This window comes from Vigna unguiculata, chromosome 7 (assembly GCF_004118075.2).
Source record: "Vigna unguiculata cultivar IT97K-499-35 chromosome 7, ASM411807v1, whole genome shotgun sequence".
Classification (NCBI taxonomy): domain Eukaryota; kingdom Viridiplantae; phylum Streptophyta; class Magnoliopsida; order Fabales; family Fabaceae; genus Vigna; species Vigna unguiculata.
The window spans coordinates 23,124,627-23,144,067 of NC_040285.1; the positions used below are offsets into that span (position 1 = coordinate 23,124,627).

Below are 19,441 nucleotides of genomic sequence, written 5' to 3' on the forward strand. Positions count from 1 at the left end.
TTCGAAATCAAAGTTATAAAGCCGAAGATGATGCTTCATAACGAGAATTTGCATTAAAAAGGATGAGTTCGTATATATACACGTGATAGCTGATATTTACCCACCTCTCCTATGGCCTTCACCATTCTATAAAACCAACTTAAATACCAACTAATTCTCCAAAATTGGATTAAAGAATGAAAAACAATGTTAGAAGAAACCTATAAACCCCAATTTGGGCCTTCTATACCTTTTCAAGTTTCTTTCTAAACCACTCTGATAATCTCCTGATCTTGCTCAACAGCTGAAAATTTTTTGTAATTGTAAAGTAGTCTTCGGCATTTGATAACATTACCATTATATCATGCTTCACACCTTCCACAGTACGATAGTAGTCATTCTCCAACCTTGACTGGATCAATTCAGGATAGAGTGGGACGGGAAACCTGTAAAACAAATCCAAAAATGACAAATTTTAACTCACAGGTTTAACCTAATTGCTACAACAAGACTGTATACAAAACGACAGGCACATCAATCCTCTGTGTTTCCCTAAACAGAAACTTTAGTACCTGTTTGCAAACTCTAATTTCTCAGCTACTTTGTTCAATGCGTGGATATCAAATTTCTCCTGAATTGAGGGAAATACAAACAATGAGAAACGTTCCACCCACCACCCTTTAAATAAAAATTAGAACTTTGCATCTTGCAAGTATGAATAAGCCTAATTCAGTGAAAGAACATAGTCTAATAAAGTTTTATATTTACTTACCCTGCGGTCTAATTTAGTGAAGTAGGAAAGCAGCTTATCTCTGATTGTGTGATCAATGTGGGGATGCTTCCATTGATTCTCAGGATCAGGATCACGTAGTTCCCATGGACTATGCAGATGATTCTCGGTTGGATCATTCTTGTACTGGATCTGATACCTTTCCCAAGGACTATCAGGGAAGTTATGAGACTTGGCCTGCACTGAAATAATTCTACCATCCCACCAGTTTCCACCATCCCCGTCTCCATTTCTCCACCAGACCTTGCATTTATCTCTTGAAGACCAATTTCTCTTCATGGCAGTATCATACCATGTTTTCTCAACAACAAAATCAGAGATGTCATTCAATTCAGGTAGGGTTAATTTAAACATTTTTCCATGCACGTGTGAAGAAGGATCCACAAATTTAAGTTTAAGTTTACAACAGCTCTCCCCGGAGCCTGGGAGCTCTGCGTACTCAAGCTCTTCAACCTTGCAAATTTCAGAAAAGCCTAGTCCTAGAAATGATCTCCATGGACCTGATTCAGATGATGCACATGACTCTAAGTACTCTTGATGTCCCTGGCAATCAAATATCAAGAAGATGAATTAGGAAGCAGATTATAAAACCAACAACATAAGGATAAGAGCATAAACTAGGAAACAGATTAGGGAAACTTGACTTCCAAGAGTCTATGAACTATTTATTACAAACCATAAGTGAAGAGAATGTAAATTACCTGTCTAAAGTACACAACTTCATCACCAAGTTGAGGAATATATCGGTAACTATCGTCATGCATTAACAGCATCAGCCATGACGAATTTTTGACATGATGATTTGACACCCTTCGAGTTAAAGAACCACCAGGATTACTAGAAATATGTTCATCACGTCTATGTCTGGAAGTCCTAGTTCTACGATGAAGTTGATCAGACACTTTGGTAGAACAGTCTTCCCAATCAGATTTCCCCCTCGAACTTTGACCCCCATGAATTTTAAACCTTCTGTTTGAAGTGCTTGGCTCCTCAGAAGTTGACTTTATCCTTACAGATCGTGATCGACGTATAGGATCACTCAAAACATCAGACAAAACAATTCCTAAACCATGTTGATTGCTGAAAACAGAATTATGTTCTTCAATATCACAATCAAAAGATTCAAAACCATCTTGATTGACTTTCCCTTTATGCGACTTATCCCTTTCATGGACGAAATCTCTTCTCTTGTCAGAATATGAATGCAGTAGCTGTGTAGTACTAAATTTTCTGTCTTCTTCTCCTTCCGGTAAAAGATTAGGACCTGTAATAGAGGAATTTCCAGATATAACAATACCTCTAGCACCAGTTGAATCTGCCTTAGAACTAACAAATTTTAGTTTGCAAGGACCTTCGGTTTCCGATGAAATCTGTTTCTTTTTAATAATTAGCTTGGTTGATTTCACAGGTGCTTTCATTTTCAGGTCACCAGAGTGGCTTGAGTGAACAGCTTCATTGTTTTCTAGCGAGTCCTCTGCACGTTTGCCAGACCCAGACTGGCATTTATTAACACCATTGAACTTCTCATAACCAGATGTCCAGAAGGCATCAGCATTTGGCTGAGCATTTCCAGACAACAAAGGTTCGGGTGAGGAAAATTTAAGTGCATCTTCAAAACCAGTCAGCCCTTTATTAATCATACTACGGGCAGTCTCTAAATTGCCAATCATATGTTCTGATCTCCTGCAAAACAAGGTAGTGAAAAACATTGGATTCTGAAGACATTGCCAAATATAGAAAACGAAGCAGTATCATAAACATTTTTTTACATTTATCTTTACTTACCCATTGGCATCGTGTTCGAGATGGTCATCATTTTCAGCATCAGTCAACAAAGCATCCCTTGATCTTGACGGTTCATATGTGTGTGTCTCCACCTTTCTGCACTGATCTGTGTTTTCCTCAACATATCTAGATGGATCCAGATTATTTGTAGCATTCTCAGTTTGAATTTTATCATCATTTTCATCTCCATTGTGCCTTTGGGGAAGTTCAGAATTAGTTGCAGTCATAGAAGATAGCACAGAGTCCAAATATTTTGAATCTGGAAAAGTTTTATGATGGCTTTCTTGGGGTTGAGGTCTAGAAGACTGACATACCATATTATCCTCAGTCTCACAAGTAGGTTTTGTGTCCTCTGTGGGCACACTCTTCTTAGAATCACGAAGTGAAAACTTAAGTACCAGCCTTGGTCTAGTTTCAACATTTGACTGGGATTCAGAGCATACAGGAGGCTTGGACACATTTGCAAACTTTTTTAACTGAGACTTTTTAAATTCATCATGCTTCACGTCCATTTCCCTCTCAGGATCACTAAAATCGTCTGGATCTTGGAAACTGTCTGATGATTCATCATTGGAATCATTATCTTCTTCATCAGTGGATGTTTCATCAATTTGAGAGAACATATGGCGAGCATTATGTGCAGCAACTCTCTGGGGTCTTGATGTCTTCGCTTTTGAAGATTTCCTTTTTGATGATTTTGAACTGCCCTTGGATTTCTTACTGGGTCTGTTACTTCCAGAAGTATTACCATTACACTCGTCCAAATTCCTTTTTCTAACGCGCCTTCCAGAGGAAGTCGTTACCTCAACCTGAGAAACATTAAGATTAGATAATTTGTAATTAATTATTGATCAAACAAAAAAGAAGACACTTACTCCAACGTTATGTTTTTTCCTTCTTGATCTTCTAAGGCCGTCCCTATTACTAGAGTCATCTTCGCTGCACTCTAGATCACTAGAAGAAATGACACTCCCTTGTGCAGCTGCACTAGAAGTATCATCATTCACATTGTATTCAGAATCAGTATCCTCACTTACAATTATCTCATATTCTGGTTCCCATAACGGGGCATCTAAGAAATCTAGTTGTGGCTCAACCATTCCATCCAAATCTACCAAAGGTATGACTGGGTAGTCTTGACCTTGGCCAACACTAAAATCTGGGCCGACAGCATATTTTATCATCGAAGGCCGCCATTCAATGCCAAGAGCACCAAGTCGACGTTGCTGAAATTGACTCTGATAAGGTTCTGGATATGGCACCATGCCTGTTATAAAAGAAAAATTGTAAGAAATTAGCATCCTATTAAACATAAGAATTACGTAGTAAGCCATAACATACTAGAATTTAAAAAAAAAAAAAAACATACTAGAATCACACAGAGGTTCCTGAATGTTTCTTCGATGTGGTGGAAGTTGAGTCTCCTGCATCAGATGTGACACAGGTTAGCTGGGTATGCCACAGAAAATTTCAACAATCTTATCAAGTCAAACATATAGACAATCAACAAAGTACAGAAGCAAATCGACTATCAACCTGATCAAGAACATTTCCCTGAGTATCTTGAATAAGGGGTCGATAATCTCCAAGAAAAAACTGCCAGAAAAAAAGTAAATAAGAGATAGAGATAAATTTACTTGCCATAAAGTTTATATTGATTTCAAAAAAAGGTAGGCGAGGAATATTTTACCACCTGATCATATTTTGCATCTTTTTGGGACTCTCCTTGACCTGTATTCAGAAAATATATTTGTCCAACATCATCTGAGAGCACAATTGATGTTCCATCCCTAAAATGAACAGAATATTTTAACAAATTACACTGTTAGAGATCGTGATAGCCACAAAAATGACAATTCATGTGTGTGACACGAAACACTAATGATCAGCAAGGTAAACATATAGCCTACAGACTTTTCCCATTTGGACACAAAGCAGCTTAAGCTCATAGCTTGACATAATTAATACACAAAAATGATAATATCTTAGTGTTAGCATGGGTCCAGACAATTAACATTGGTAACAGCAAAGTAAAAAATATTAATCAGTTGAACTGAATATGGAACAGATAACTATAGTCCATACAATAAGATAGTGGTCAAGTGTTCTTACTTATTGGCTTTCGCTTTAAAGCAACATAGTGGTCCAGTGTTTAATGCTTACCCTCCATTCTTATATTAAAAATTCAATTTAAGAAAAAATGTAGAAGACACATTTGGTTTAAATTTAAGAAGAATTACTTTTAAAATAGTGGTTGGGTGGGTTTTAGAATTTACAGTAGAGAGAAAATAAAATAAAAAAACTGATGAGGACCTCAAAAGAATATCAAAACATTTAAAGAGAAATGATGGACGAGATGGTTACTCAAGAGAGAGAGATAGGAGCAAGATTAAAGAAAGTTGAATACCCTTTCATCCCTAAATATGATTGGCAAGTAAGATTTGCCTAGCAAATTGCAATCCGAGTACAATCAGGATAGTTTCCTAAATAAACTCGCTCAACGAATTGTATTTCGTTTAGTGAATGGGATTTATTTTATATAGCACGCTTTTTTGTTCTGAGTTGAAATGAGTATATATATATATATATATATATATATATATATATATATATATAATCAAAATCATCTATAAACAAAGTTAGTCAAATATAACAATTTAACCATATTGTCACTTCATCCCCTTTTATCATCATCACTGAAAAAGACATTTTAGATGAGATTCATCTAAAGACAAATTAACAACTTCAAAAAAATTTACAATATATGAAGATATGATAGGAGAATAAATAAAAACGTTCCTAACAATACATATAATATAAATATTCCGGATCATATAAGATCTTCTCTTTATCTCTAATTATAATAAAGACTTGCACAATAAGTTTGAGTTTATTTAAAACATCACAATGTTTGCTCTTATTAACGTTGTCTTCGACGATACAAAAGAAGGCAAGTCACTTGCCTAAAACCCTAACCCTGTGGTTGGGTAATACAAAAAGGAAATACTAATCAAATAACATTATATTTCAACACTCCCCGTGGTTGGGTAATACAAAAAGGAAATACTAATCAAATAACATTATATTTCAACACTCCCCCACTCCCCGTGGTTGGGTAATACAAAAAGGAAATACTAATCAAATAACATTATATTTCAACACTCCCCCAAACTGGAGCATATAGATTATATGCACCAAGCTTGAAACATATAAATTGAATCTTAGATCCTCTTAGCTTGTGTTTGGATTAGAGGATGAATTTGGAAGAGTTGAAATAAGTGAAGTTGAGGGAAAAGAGAGGTGAAAGTGAGATTGTTAGGATTAAGAGAAAGACGATGAGAAATGGAAAAGTTTATGAATGATTTAATTGATATGGATGATATAAAAATTGTTTTAATAGATAAAATTATATAATGACAAAATTACCTTCAAGATAAAAATTATTATTATTATTTGTATTTAATTATTTATGTATTATTTAATTATTATTTATTTTATTGTATTTTATTTAAATTTAATTAATTTTGTTTATTTGTGTAAGAATATAATCAGCAGTTACAGATTTCTAGGAAATCAACCGTCTCGTAAATTAGGATAATTGATTTAATTATTAGGTTCCTTTATTGTAATTGATCCTATTTAATAGTATAAATACATATTGTGTGGTCTGCATTATGCACACAATACATTCAAAACATACAAATTCTATATGGTATCAATAGTTTAAGGATCCGATCCAGAATTTTTTTTTGTGAACAATACCCATGGCCAGTGTGTGCCCCTTTGTGCTATCATCGAGCTCCTTTTTCCTATGGTGCCCACTACGATTAGGAACGTCTTCCTCCTACGACACGTGCGTCTCACGTGCCTATCTCAGCTTGTGTTTTTCTCACTCTTGTGGCATGACCCACTTGTCAGCACACCCTCTACCTTTTCCTCACACCAAGGCGACCCTTTTTTAGTCCATTTCAAGTACTTTTCTCATGGCTTCTGAAAGCTCACAATCAAGTACCCCCTCTATGACCAATTATAACTCCTGGGTTGTTGCTGCTATGGTCTCAGGGTCAAGTTCGTGCCGACCACTTGACCAAACAGGCCAAAGACATTCCCGTAACGATCAAGCCCAATGGATACAAATTCATGCCTCATTGTGTAACGTTTTTTTGGTTCTCTATTGATGTCAAATTGCAGCCTCAATACCACACTTTTACTACATGTTATGATGTTTGGAACAAAGCCAAGAGAGTGTACTCCAACGATGTTCATCGCCTTTACAATGTTGTCTTTAACTTTATCATTGTGAAGCTCGAAAATAATGATATACAGAGATATCTTGGTAAGCTCAATTGCTTAATTGTTGATTTTGAGTCACTCATTCCTTTTAGTAATGATGCAGACCAAGATGTTGAACGTGACAAGTTTTTTATGGTTCTTGCACTTGTTGGACTTCCTACTGAGTTTGATTCTGTCCGCAATCAAATCTTATATGGAACGGTTGTTCCAGCTTATGACACCGTTAGTGAACAATTACTTTGCCTCTCAGTTCCTCACATGTTTGGTCATTCTCCTGTACATCCAATTGATTCCTTTACTTTTTACTCTCAATCTTCCTACTATGGTGGACAAAGTGGAAACCGTGGTGGATATCGTGGTCAACGCTCTCGTTGCAATTTTCATCCACGATATGGCCATACTAAGGCAAAATGTCTTAGAAAGGCACGACAACATTACAAGACAACTAATATTGCTCAGGTCATTTCTCCAAACCATCAGATGAGGTTTCATTTTTGTTGCTGCCTATAATGAGTTTCTCCAATACAAGGCAGCCATGCAACCTACCCAACCTGTCACCGCCGTCACTCGTTGTAGCCTGTATTTCTTAGTCCTCTTCCCTTGGACCTTGGATTCTTGACTCCAGTGCCTCTAACCATATGTCTAGTAACAAGTCCTTTTTCTCTCAACTGACTTATTTGGATTCTTTATCTTTTGTTACCATAGCAAATGGCTCTTAAATAATAGTTCATGGCATTTGTCAAACACAACTTTCCATTCTTTTTGCTAATAATTTTGTTCTTGTTTAGGATTGACGTACCGGACAGACGCTTGAGCAGGACATGAGTCTTGAGGATTATACTATCTGTCACAATCGGTTGCTTGTATCTCCAATGCGTCTCAAGCTCTTGAGCATCAACGCTTAGGTCATCCTAGTCCTACCAAAATGCGTCTCATGCTTCCCAATTTGTCTAACAGATCGTCTTTTCAGTGAGAGTCTTGTTAGTGATCGTCTTTAGAGTTAATAAAAGTTCTTCGTCAAATTTTGCTTTAGTTCACTTTGATATTTGGGGTCCTAGTCGTGTTTGTTCTACTTTGGGCTTTTATTACTTTTGTTACTTTCATTGACTGAAATTCAAAATCAATTTGGCACCTCTATTAAAATTTTACACACTGGCAATGCTCGTGAATATGTCTTCCCAATTTCAGTCTTTCCTTAGTTCACAAGGTATCCTCCATCAAACATCTTGCTCTCACACACCTCAACAGAATGGTGTCACTGAAAGAAAGAATCTACACTCAGTTGAAACTGCATGTACCCTTCTTCTTCACCAAAATGTTTCTCTTGATTTCGGGGAGATGCCATTCTGACAGCATGTTATTTGATCAATCGCATGCCTTCCTCCGTCCTTAATAATCAGGTTCCTCACTCTCTCTTATATCCAACACAAGATCTTTACTCCATTCCTCTTCATGTATTTGGTTGTACATGCTTTGTCCATGACCTTACTCTAAGTAAAGATAAACGTTCTGTCAAGTCTCTCAAATGTATTTTTCTTGGTTACTCACGCCTTCAAAAGCATTATCGTTGTTTTTGTCCTCAACTTCAATGCTATATAGTTTTCGCTGATGTGACTTTTTTCAAGACAACCCCTTCTACCCTTCCACTATATTAGATGTCAATCTTATAGCAGAATTTTCAAAAGTCTCCTCTGTTCCGGCTCAAGTAATTGCTTCTCCTCAACGTTCAAACTCCGATTGTGACTCACTCTACTAATCCTTAAGCATCATCTGATGCTTCAACCGCCCCTCCACCCACGCCTCCTGCACCTAAACATTCTATTGCAATACGAAAAAGTACACCTTCCTCTCGTAATCCCAACCCTCTATGCTTTTACCACTAATTATGATCGTTTGTCTCCATCCTATTTCTCCTATTTCTTCTTTGGATTTTGTGTCTATTTCTAAGACTACAGGTGAAGTCATGGTTGTTCCTGGCTGGCGTCAGGCAATGGTAGAGGAGATGAGAGCCTTACATTCTAATGACACTTGGGAACTTGTTCCTTTACCTCCTGACAAGAAAATTGTTAGTTGTTGTTGGGTTTAGACAATGAAAATTGGATTTGATGGTCATATTGACCGATTAAAAGCTCGCTTGGTCGCCAAAGGATACACACAAATTTTTGGTCTAGATTATTGGGACACCGTTTCCCTCGAGGCCAAAATAACTTTTGTTCATCTCTTTCTGGATATAGTTGTTATTCATCATAGGCCTTTTCACTAGCTAGATATTAAAAATGCATTCTTATATGGTGAATTTGCAGAAAGAAGTTTATATGGATCAACCCCCTGGCTTTCTTGCTTCTTGTGATTCTCGTCTTATTTGTAAGCTTCAAAGGTCTCTCTATGTTTTGAAACAATCTCCTTGGGCTTGGTTTTGTCTCTTCAATTTTGTCTAGATCATTTTGTCTTCTCCTTTCATTACTCTTCTAGTAACCCTAGATTGGTTTTGTCTAGTGCATTTACCTTGTTTATGTTGATGACATTGTCATCACCAAGTGATGATGAGACTGGATTTCGACAACTCAAAGAGCATCTTTCACAGCAATTTCATATTAAAGGTTTGGGCCCTCTAAAATATTTCTTAGGCATTGAAGTTGCTCAATCTACTTCTAGAATTGTTATTAATCAATGTAAGTATGTCTTGGACATTCTTACTGAAATTGTTGTGCTTGATTGTCGTCCTTGGGATACTCCTATGGATCCCAATATCAAGCTTCTTCCGGGTCAGGGGGAGCCATTGAAAGACCCAGAAAGATATCGTCGCCTAGTAGGAAGACTCAACTATCTCACCATCACCAAACCCGACATCACTTTCGCGGTTAGTGTGGTAAGCCAATTTCTAAATGCTCCTTGTGATAACCAAAGCCAATTTCTAAATGTTGTAACACGTATTCTTTGATACATAAAAAATGCTCCTAGACGAGGATTATTGTACAAAGACAAAGGCAATACTAAGATCACTTGTTACTCTAATACAGATTGATCAGGATCACCATCAGATAGTAGATCCACTTCTGGGTATTGTGTTCTTATCGAAGAAAACCTTATCTCATGGAGAAGCAAGAAGCAAAATATAGGTGCCAGAAGTAATGCAGAAGCAGAATATCGTGCCATGGCAGCAGCCACTTATGAGCTTACATGGCTCAGGCAACTACTACTACAACTAAAAATAGGAGACATCCATGAGACAAAGCTTATTTGTGACAATCAAGTTGAACTCCACATTACATCAAACCCGACCTTCCATGAAAGAACCAAACACATTAAAATTGATTGTTTTTAGAGAAAAGGTGCTCTCTAAAAAAATCACTACTGATTTTGTCAACTTTAGCAATCAGTTGGCTTATGTATTCACCAAGTCCCTTAGAAGCCCTCGGAAGCTTGGTGCATATGACATATATGCTCCAGCTTGAGGGGCAATGTTAGAATACAATCAGCGGTTATAGATTTCTAGGAAATCAACTGTTATATAATCTCGTAAATTTGGGTGATTGATTTCTAATTATTAGGTGCCTTTATTGTAATTGATTCTATTCAATAGTATAAATACATATTGTGTTGTCTACATTATACACACAATACATTCAGAACATGTAAAATTCTATAAATTGATTATGAAATTATTTTAAATATAAATTGGGATAAAATTTATAAACACACTTTCCTTGCGTTTCATTAAGTGTAAGGAGAGAAAGTTTTGTTAGTAGGATATTAGGTGTACTATTAGAATCTTTCTAATCAATAGTTTAGGATCACAATTCTCTATATATAAAGGCTAATGTAGTGTTTCAAATTAATCAATTACATATAATCTCCTCTTATTCAGATTTGTTAGAAGTGGATTTTAAGCCTAACTCAATCCCACAAAACCAGCTTGTAAGGTGAGGTTTGCACCCCACTTATATATTGTGAATTGACCTTATCTTTGGTCAATGTGGAACTTCCAACACACCCTCTCACGTCAAGGTATATACATCACGTGCGTGGGACAACAAATGAATGGGTGATCCGTTAGCAGGCCGATAGCGGGTGGAACAGAATGTCCAAGAAAACTCGCTAGGATAGGTTCTAACTTGGCTCTGATACCATGTTAGAAGTGAGCTTTAAACCTAACTTGGTATTAGAGCTTTATTCTCTTCCATTTGAATAAACCAATCTAGGGTTTTAGAAATGAGATTTTTCAACCTACAAAGAATAGAGGTGGCTCACACGTTGAAAACAACTGTTAGAAGTGAGCTTTAAGCCTAACTCAACCCCACAAAACCGGCTTGTAAGGTGAAGTTTGTACCTCATTTATATATTATGAATTGGCCTTATCTCTAGTCGATGTGGGACTTCCAACACCCCCTCACGCCGAGGTATATTCATCTCGTGCGTGAGACAAGAAATTAGTGGGTAGTCCGTTAACGGCCCAATATTAGGTGGAACAGCGTGTTCAAGAAAGTTTGCAAGGATAGACTCTAACCTGGCTCTGATACCATGTTAGAAGTGGGCTTTAAGCCTAACCTCCGCTAGGATAGGCTCTAACTTGGCTTTGATACCATGTTATGAATTGGCCTTATCTCTAGTCGATGTAGGACTTCCAACAAGATTAATCCTTTTCTAGTGGTCTTACAACGGCTAGATGTCAAATATAGATTCCTAAATGTTATGCTTCAGAGGGAGATATATATGTGTCATCCATCTGGCTTTATAATGATTAGTCCTTGGTATTCAAATTAAACAAGGCAATTTATGGTCTCAAATGGACTCCTATAGCCTATTATTTTACAGTTTTAATTTAAGGCCACAAAATTGTAATTCTTCTTTGTTTGTCTCCTCACATAGTCCTGCAGTGGTTCATATCCTTGACTATGGGATTAATATAATTGTCACTACAACAATTATTTGCTGATTCAGTCTCCCTTATTTCCAGTCTTCATGCTGTACTCTCTTGCACCCTGTTTGGATAGTCATCAAAATATGAAAGAAATAGGAAATGGTAGAAATTGGGATGAATTGAAGTGGAATTTTAAAGCTGTTTCGTTAAATGGAATTAAGACGAGAATAATTGTTTCTTTTTAGTTGTTTAATTAGATTGAAAAATGAAAGGAGGAAAATAGTTGTGTGGTGTACTTAGAGTGTAGTTTTACTTTCAGGTTCTTTGTACGGCTATAAATAGCGATACCTTAACTCAGTTCACTTTTCAGCATTTATAACACTTGACAGGGAATACATAGCTGTAAAGTTTGGATCTCCCTAATGAGTTTCTGTACCAACAGATTATGAAAAGTGAAAGACAGATGGGTGTGGAAGACATTCACTGTGTATCACCAAAGTGAGGAACAAACCAAAATCTATTAAGAGAAAAAAAAAATAGATACAAGAATGGAATTATTAAATGAAAAACAAAAATATAAAAAACCATTCAAGACAATTGTTCTAGATACTTACGGAGAAAACTTCCCATCAACCAACTTAAAGCGTCCAATTTCATACGTTCGAATTGGTATGCCCTCCCATATCTGGAAAAATAATATACCAGAAAAGCATAAATTAATGTGTCTAAAAAAAAGGTTTAAACCTTAAGAACTTTAAGAACCCAAATAAAATAAGCTTACATCCCAAACAATGGTTCGTCCATCATAGCCGGCACTCATAGCTATTCGAGGGTTGAAAGGGTGAACATCCAAAACATAAGACTGCCAACCATTGAAGAATCACAATTTAGTCGTGACAGAACTGTACAAATTCAAATCAAGAAAGAAAAAAACAAGAGGCTAGAACTTAACCCAATAACAAAAGTATGACCAAATTTCAACTTTTAGTCCAAAGAATACAAGTTGAGCATGTTTACCAATGGAGAAAAATTACCCCCATACAAAATACAGAAAGGATGGCGGGTAGAGAAAGATAGATGACAGATTTTGCAGATTCTCAGCCAAAAAATAAATAAAGAATTAGGTCTTACAGATTCAGTATGACCAGTCAAAGAGTGCACTAAGCTTCCATCAACGGCATTCCAAACACATATTCTGCAATCTTCAAGAAGAGAAGACAAGTACTTAGTTAAAGCAAGCAACAACCTTCTCTCCACATTAAATAACATAAGATTGATTATCTATACAAGTGAAGGGATCACAAAGTTGTGAAATGTTATGTCAAATGAATATAGTTATTTGACTATTTACTGTCTGAAGTATTTTCCAATCTCAAATACTTATGTTTATTGTCAGGTTAATGGAGGGTGAGAAGGCCGACCAATTGGTGCCTATGAACTAGCAAAAGCAGTTGAAGAGCTTGGCGCTGGAGAAATAGTACTTAATTGCATCGATTGTGATGGTAAATATAATTTTGCATCCATCTTCAACTATATTTCACTATATGTTTTCTTTATGAATTGCGCTCTATTTTTCTACTTCAAGTGCAGTTAATTTTTTCTTTGAACATTTGGTCTTTAACCAAGCCAAATGATGTTATGTAATTCATGAAATTGACCTCATTTAGTGGGATAACACTTTTGTTGTTTGTAAGAGCAGTTTTCTTTTTGTTGTGTGTAATTTGACTATATACTTAATAAATTGTTACTTTTTATTCTAATTTTCTGCAACTTTTTCAGGTCCTACATTGGTTAAAAATAAAACGTTGTACATACTTTTATTCTAGATGGGATAATATTGCAAATAAAAGAAGTCCTACATTGGTTAAAAATGAGAGCAAGGGGGATATCACATAAGCAAACGATGTACAAGTTCAAATTGCCTAATGGGGATAATAAAATATCAATTGCATAGTAAACCAAGGAACATAGATAGTATATAATGCTTAGTGATATATAAAACAATGCAAGCATATTCTCTACCTCCACAATTCACAACGGATTAAAAACAATCAATTGTAACACTAAACCAATAATCTCTACGCAATGTGGTGATAATAAAATATCAATTCAATTGCATACTAAACCAACATACATCTTGTGGCAATATAATGCTTAGTGATATATGTGACAGAAGCAAGCAGTAGTACACAGTAGTAGCAAGTAGAAAATATGCATGCTCCGCGGCGGATTTGTTTATAAGAAAATCCATTTCCAAATGATGTATCAGCGAAATTGGATCCTTTAAATATTTCAACTGCTGTTCAGACCTCAAGTTTGTTTTACTGACAGAATCACTCACAGTATTCAAGATAATGTCCACTTTGATGCTTGTTTGGGCCTCAATTACCATGAGGCTTAAACTCACAACCACGAAGGGTTTGAGCCCAACAGTGAGCACTAGAGACACTTTTTAAGAACAAAATCATGAGGCCCATGTGACCAAAAGCAACAATATCTCAAATGTAGTGAGTCTAACAATATAGTGTACTTGATGCCAGATAAATTTTATAATATGTAATTGTAGTTAGTTATCATATCAAAGAGTTAGTATTTAACACAATAGAGCTGCAACAAAGTGAATTGATTGTGATTTACTTTATTAGGGGTCAAGCAAAGGATTTCAGAAAATGAAAGATAATCAAACGGTAATAATAAAAAATAAACTTGTATATCCCACCTTGACCATGATTTGTATACAAGGTGCTATACCAATTTAATATACTTAAGTATACAAAAAATGTATAATTTGCCGGTTAAAATTTCCCTGCTCCAGTATTTATTTTAGCAAGAACATTACCCATAATAGCTGCAAGCACAAAGCGATTGTCTAGACTCCATATAATCATATTGACACCACGAGGTGTAGGTAGCAATCTCTGCCTTGGACCACCTCGTGGAGGTTGGGGAGGCAGGGGTGGGGGTGGCACTTTTAGATGATATGCTCGAGTCCAACGTCCTACTTTTCCCTGAACCAGAAGAGACAAATATATTTAACATGGAAAGCAATGGGGGAAATGAACTTACACATGCCACATAGATCCCAAAAGAATTCTGGAAAAGAAAATGCCTTCAAGAATAAAAATAGACCAAAATTCAATGGTAATCCAATTCAAGGAGCTCACATGAGATTTACGTGATCTGGGAACCCATATAATTGCACTTCCATCACGAGAGCAGGTAACTATGTTATCATGACAATACCTGAAATATTATGACATAGGTATGCAACATATACTTAGTAATGACAGAAGGGGTACAGTTGTTACATTAAATAAAACTAACCAGGGTAGAAAAGATTATAACAAGTGCTAGGATATACCAGAAATTTCGAAACTTCAGTGTATGTTCTTCTTTCCAGGGGTCAGATGTTAAAATTTTTGAAGCCACAGAGCAACCACTGCTTGCAGAATAACAAACATAATAAGGATCATTGCAAAGCAAAACAAACAAGTGTAGATCTAGCCGGGATGTCTAACCTAAACTGTACATAATTAACATCATTTTCGTGACCAGATAATAAATCCATCTCATGTATTGGTTGTTCTGGGTCATCAGTGTTGGGCTTCAACGCACTCCATACCTGCAAATAGCAGTAATTATAAACATAGCATAGAAGCAAATATTAAATAAGCTAATAGTATTCCTGAGAGAAAATACGAAATTTGTGAAGAGTACACCAATAAACCTACCCTGGCAAAAGTATCAGAACTACCGGTTACAAAAACAGTTCCATTTGCATTATATGCACAACAAAGTACTTGATAGCTTTGTTGACCATTGCTTGAGGACGGCAAACTAGCTGGTGGAGCATTGATCTTTCCTGCAAAAAGTTTATAATTCCTGAATCAATAATAACCTAATAACAAAAGAGTAATTATTTTAGTCAGCAGGTCAGACTACTGATCTGGAAGGTTTAAGTAACAAGTCATCCATTTGTATGTCTAAACTTGCATAGTTTGACTTGAACAAGATTTGATAATTCCATCCAGTATTCCAAGTGTAGTATTTATTTAAAAAACATGTTGAAATATAAAAAAAATCTTTTTTATTTTTATATTGGATTTAGATTTTAATAGAATGTAATTGATCCAACTTAAAAACTGAAAAGATTGTACCACCATATCAAATTTAACTCACTTCCAATTCCAGGCCTGATCTGTTAACATAAATAGAAGCAATTAACTGACCATGTATAGCATCTGGAGGCCGAGGCACATATATTCGGGGATTGTGTGAGTTCCTCGCATCCCATATTCTACAAGTTCCATCATCAGATGACCTACATAAGTCATAAAAGTTAGATTATTAACACTAGAATGATGTACATGTGTGTAAAATAATGAAGAAATTAGCACAACCCCACACCCCTATAAAAAATGAAAAGAGGTCTGAAGTTGAAGATGTGATCACAGACGCAGATCTATACAAAGGTAAGTGGATACAGCAATGGAGACAATGGTAAAAACAGAGCAGCATCTACACTAGTGGGAATCAGGAAACAATGCAATAGATGATCAGTTGCTAAGAAAACAGATGCAAATACAGTAGAGCTCCTGATTTACAGAACTTGATGACAAAGGAATGACACGGGGATAGCACCATTCTGATAAGATGTTGAAATCAAAACGTTTTAAATATTGAAGAAAGGAAAGAAAAGAAAGACTTCGAAAAATATTTTTGTTCATATTGTAATGGTTTCGATTTGATGATAACTTGATAAACATGAAGTATTAACCCTTATTTATACCAATACTAGACTCTTAATCCTAAAGAAACAAATAACTTCCAAAAGATAAAATAAATCCCTAAGAATAAGGATCCTAGAAGACAGATTTAAGATATGATAAGTTATTCTATAATATACGAACAAGATAGCATAAAATACTTTTCATATATTCAAACAGAAAAACTAAGCATAGTTGAATTTATTAAAAATAAATAATTAATCTGCAGAAGAATGTAATCATTAAATATGTTTGTCACATGTCTGGTGAGTCTAAAAAACATACAAACTTTGTAAGCCATTTGGAATGGGGCAAAGAGATCCAATGTCATGCAAAGGAGTATGTTAAATTCACAAGAATAACTTTAACTCCAACTCAACATCACAAAAACCAGCTTTTAAGTGAAATTTGCACTTACTTATATACTATAATTTAGCTATATCTTTAATTGATGTGGAATCTCCATCAATTATTATTTAGTACAATAATAAATACCCAAACAAAACACTTGGTTTAACAAATAAAAAATAGTAGATTTTTGTATGACACAGAACATGAGCTTAGCAACTGTTTTACAATTCAATTATTTATGAATGAAATAAATAAATAGATTAACATCAAGACTTATCTATTCTGAGTCTCAAGAATCACTAGGACAATGATAGAAAGGCAACAAAGGCCTAACTTTTAAACTTACGATAGCAGCTGGTATACAACACTGGGACTAAAAGTAATAGTATTAACAGCTCCTGTATGTCCCCGCAAAACTGATATTGGCATCCCATCTGGTAATCGCCACTGTTGTAAAGCAAATGTCAACTTAGATGCCCAAGGTTTCCAGGACAACATAAAAAGTAAGCTATACTACTTACAACTCTAATGACAAAATCATTTGAAGAAGATGCCACCAAAGCATTGTTTGAGCTTACAGCCAAGTCAGTAATATCACCCTTCATTTTAATAACAAAACAACATAAGACGAAATGGTAATAAAAGGAAGACAAACTTGTCAAAATTACTTCCATAAACTATATTTTTTACTCACTTCATGTCCACGGCAACTAGCTAAGCAAAATGCAGTTTCCATAGACCAAATCTTGACAAGACGGTCATCGGAACCACTAATAACAAATCTCCCTGATCCGTCAAATATGGCTGCAAGATAAAATCATTTTTAAAAATTTATAAACCATAAGTCCAGCTACGAATGTAATGATTTATATGCATCTAAATTCATAACAAATCAACATTTAACCTCATAAGGAAACTCTAAGAAGAGAAAGCAACAATTATACTATAAAAACATTGGATTCAACTCTTATTTGTGTCATGTGATGCACATCTAAGTAGTGACTTTCATAAGAATAACTGAACATGAACTCAGACAATCCAGCTGCATAAAGCCACCATATTAATAGTAAGTTTGGAAGAAGAGCAATACATACCACAATAGACAGCCACACGATGCCCCCTTAGTTTTTTAATATTTTGCATTTTTTGCACCATAGTAGATGGTTTGGCAATAGCATAACATGCACTACGAATGGATGGAGCACGATGGTGTTTTGTAAAACCACCTCCAATCTCCCTTAAACTTAGCCCCTGAACCTGATTAGCCTTCATGTGAGGCCAGCGCATGTAAAGTGGAGGGGTCTTCACAAACTTGTCAGCTGTTTTTCTATCACCTGTACATACACAGGAATAAAAATAGAGTAAGTATCCCATTCCTCCACATATCTATTTTGTGATTAATGTTGGGGGCATGGCCAACTACAGCAACTTCAAGACATATTTAAATCCAACTTTGTTAATAAAAGCTTCAAACCAGAACAACATCTGTCAAAAGGGAACACTTTTGAAACCTTAGACAACTACCTAATCAAGTCTTTAAATGTTTGGGATCTTGGACCTTCCCATTTTACACATGCTCATGACTACTTGCCACACAATGATGACATTGTATATGCCCTTACCAATCTTGGTGGAGAAGACCAAGGATGGCATTGGCAACTGTAAACCGTGTACATATATAGAAGCAAACATAATTCTTGAAGATTCATGTCTTCAATCAATTATCAATTTTATCAAAGCATATAAACCAAAACAGGGATTGATATATACCCACTCCTAACCTTTAAAGCAAGTCCTAACATAGGAACCATTACCTTGAGAATATTTCAAATAACTAACAGAAACTCATTAATAAATATGTATAAATAGCATATTCATTAAATTCATATAATAGACTGAAATTGTAGACATTATTTTCGGTTTATGCGATAATGAGTAGCGATCTTAGCTTGAATGATCAAGAAAAAAGATTACTGTAGCTTATCACGTACTATCAAGAAGCGAAAATGAACCATGTCCAAGTAAAGTAGGAACATCAGCTGCATTAGGACTACTTCCTCCAAGTTTTCCATGCAAAGGATGGACCGTACTCAGCATCAACTGTTTCAGAAGCTTTACCAAGTGATCCTTAGTTATGTGAGGATACCTAGTAACAAAAAAAAGATGAACAATAATTAAGACTTAGGTGATATCAAACAGCAGCTATAGCACTTAAGAGAAAAGATTTCGGAACCAAGAAAATATATTTGGATTAAAATATGAAGCATTCTCTATTTGAAAGTAATCTCTAGATGGAGATGCCTCTAAGAGTATTAATCACACTTCCAAAATAATTTTATTTTCTTTTTCTATTTTTAAAACAAATAATTCCAATATACCAAACTTCAAATAAATAAAAATTCTCACTAAATGCTTAATAGCAATAAACATTTAAGTATACTGACATTGACCATAAAGTGTGGCAGCCTTTTTTTAAATGATAATCATTCATATGCAATTAAAGGTCAAGTGATAACCCATCTAATACAGAGTACCAGTCAACTGTCAACCATTCAGAGATAACTATAGTACAGAGAATATCAAAGTCCACTAAATGTTGAAGTTTAACACTTTGAC

At 35.4% G+C, this 19,441-nt stretch overlaps 1 protein-coding gene and 1 pseudogene across 1 annotated transcript; one reads left to right on the plus strand and one right to left on the minus strand.

Moving 5' to 3' along the window:
• On the minus strand, positions 1 to 15,130 carry LOC114190369 (bromodomain and WD repeat-containing protein 3-like). The gene is made up of 15 exons (XM_028079219.1): positions 15,070 to 15,130; positions 14,873 to 14,951; positions 14,548 to 14,716; positions 12,840 to 12,903; positions 12,490 to 12,570; positions 12,323 to 12,393; positions 4,248 to 4,344; positions 4,091 to 4,150; positions 3,924 to 3,978; positions 3,430 to 3,821; positions 2,555 to 3,363; positions 1,471 to 2,452; positions 752 to 1,312; positions 552 to 610; positions 1 to 425 (listed from the first exon to the last, which is right to left on the minus strand). Exons 3-15 carry the CDS (start codon positions 14,586 to 14,588, stop codon positions 224 to 226), a joined length of 3,474 nt encoding a protein of 1,157 aa, XP_027935020.1. The 5' UTR covers positions 14,589 to 14,716; positions 14,873 to 14,951; positions 15,070 to 15,130; the 3' UTR covers positions 1 to 223.
• LOC114190370 lies at positions 14,847 to 14,945 on the plus strand (annotated as a pseudogene).
• Positions 15,131 to 19,441: the final 4,311 nt, after the last annotated feature.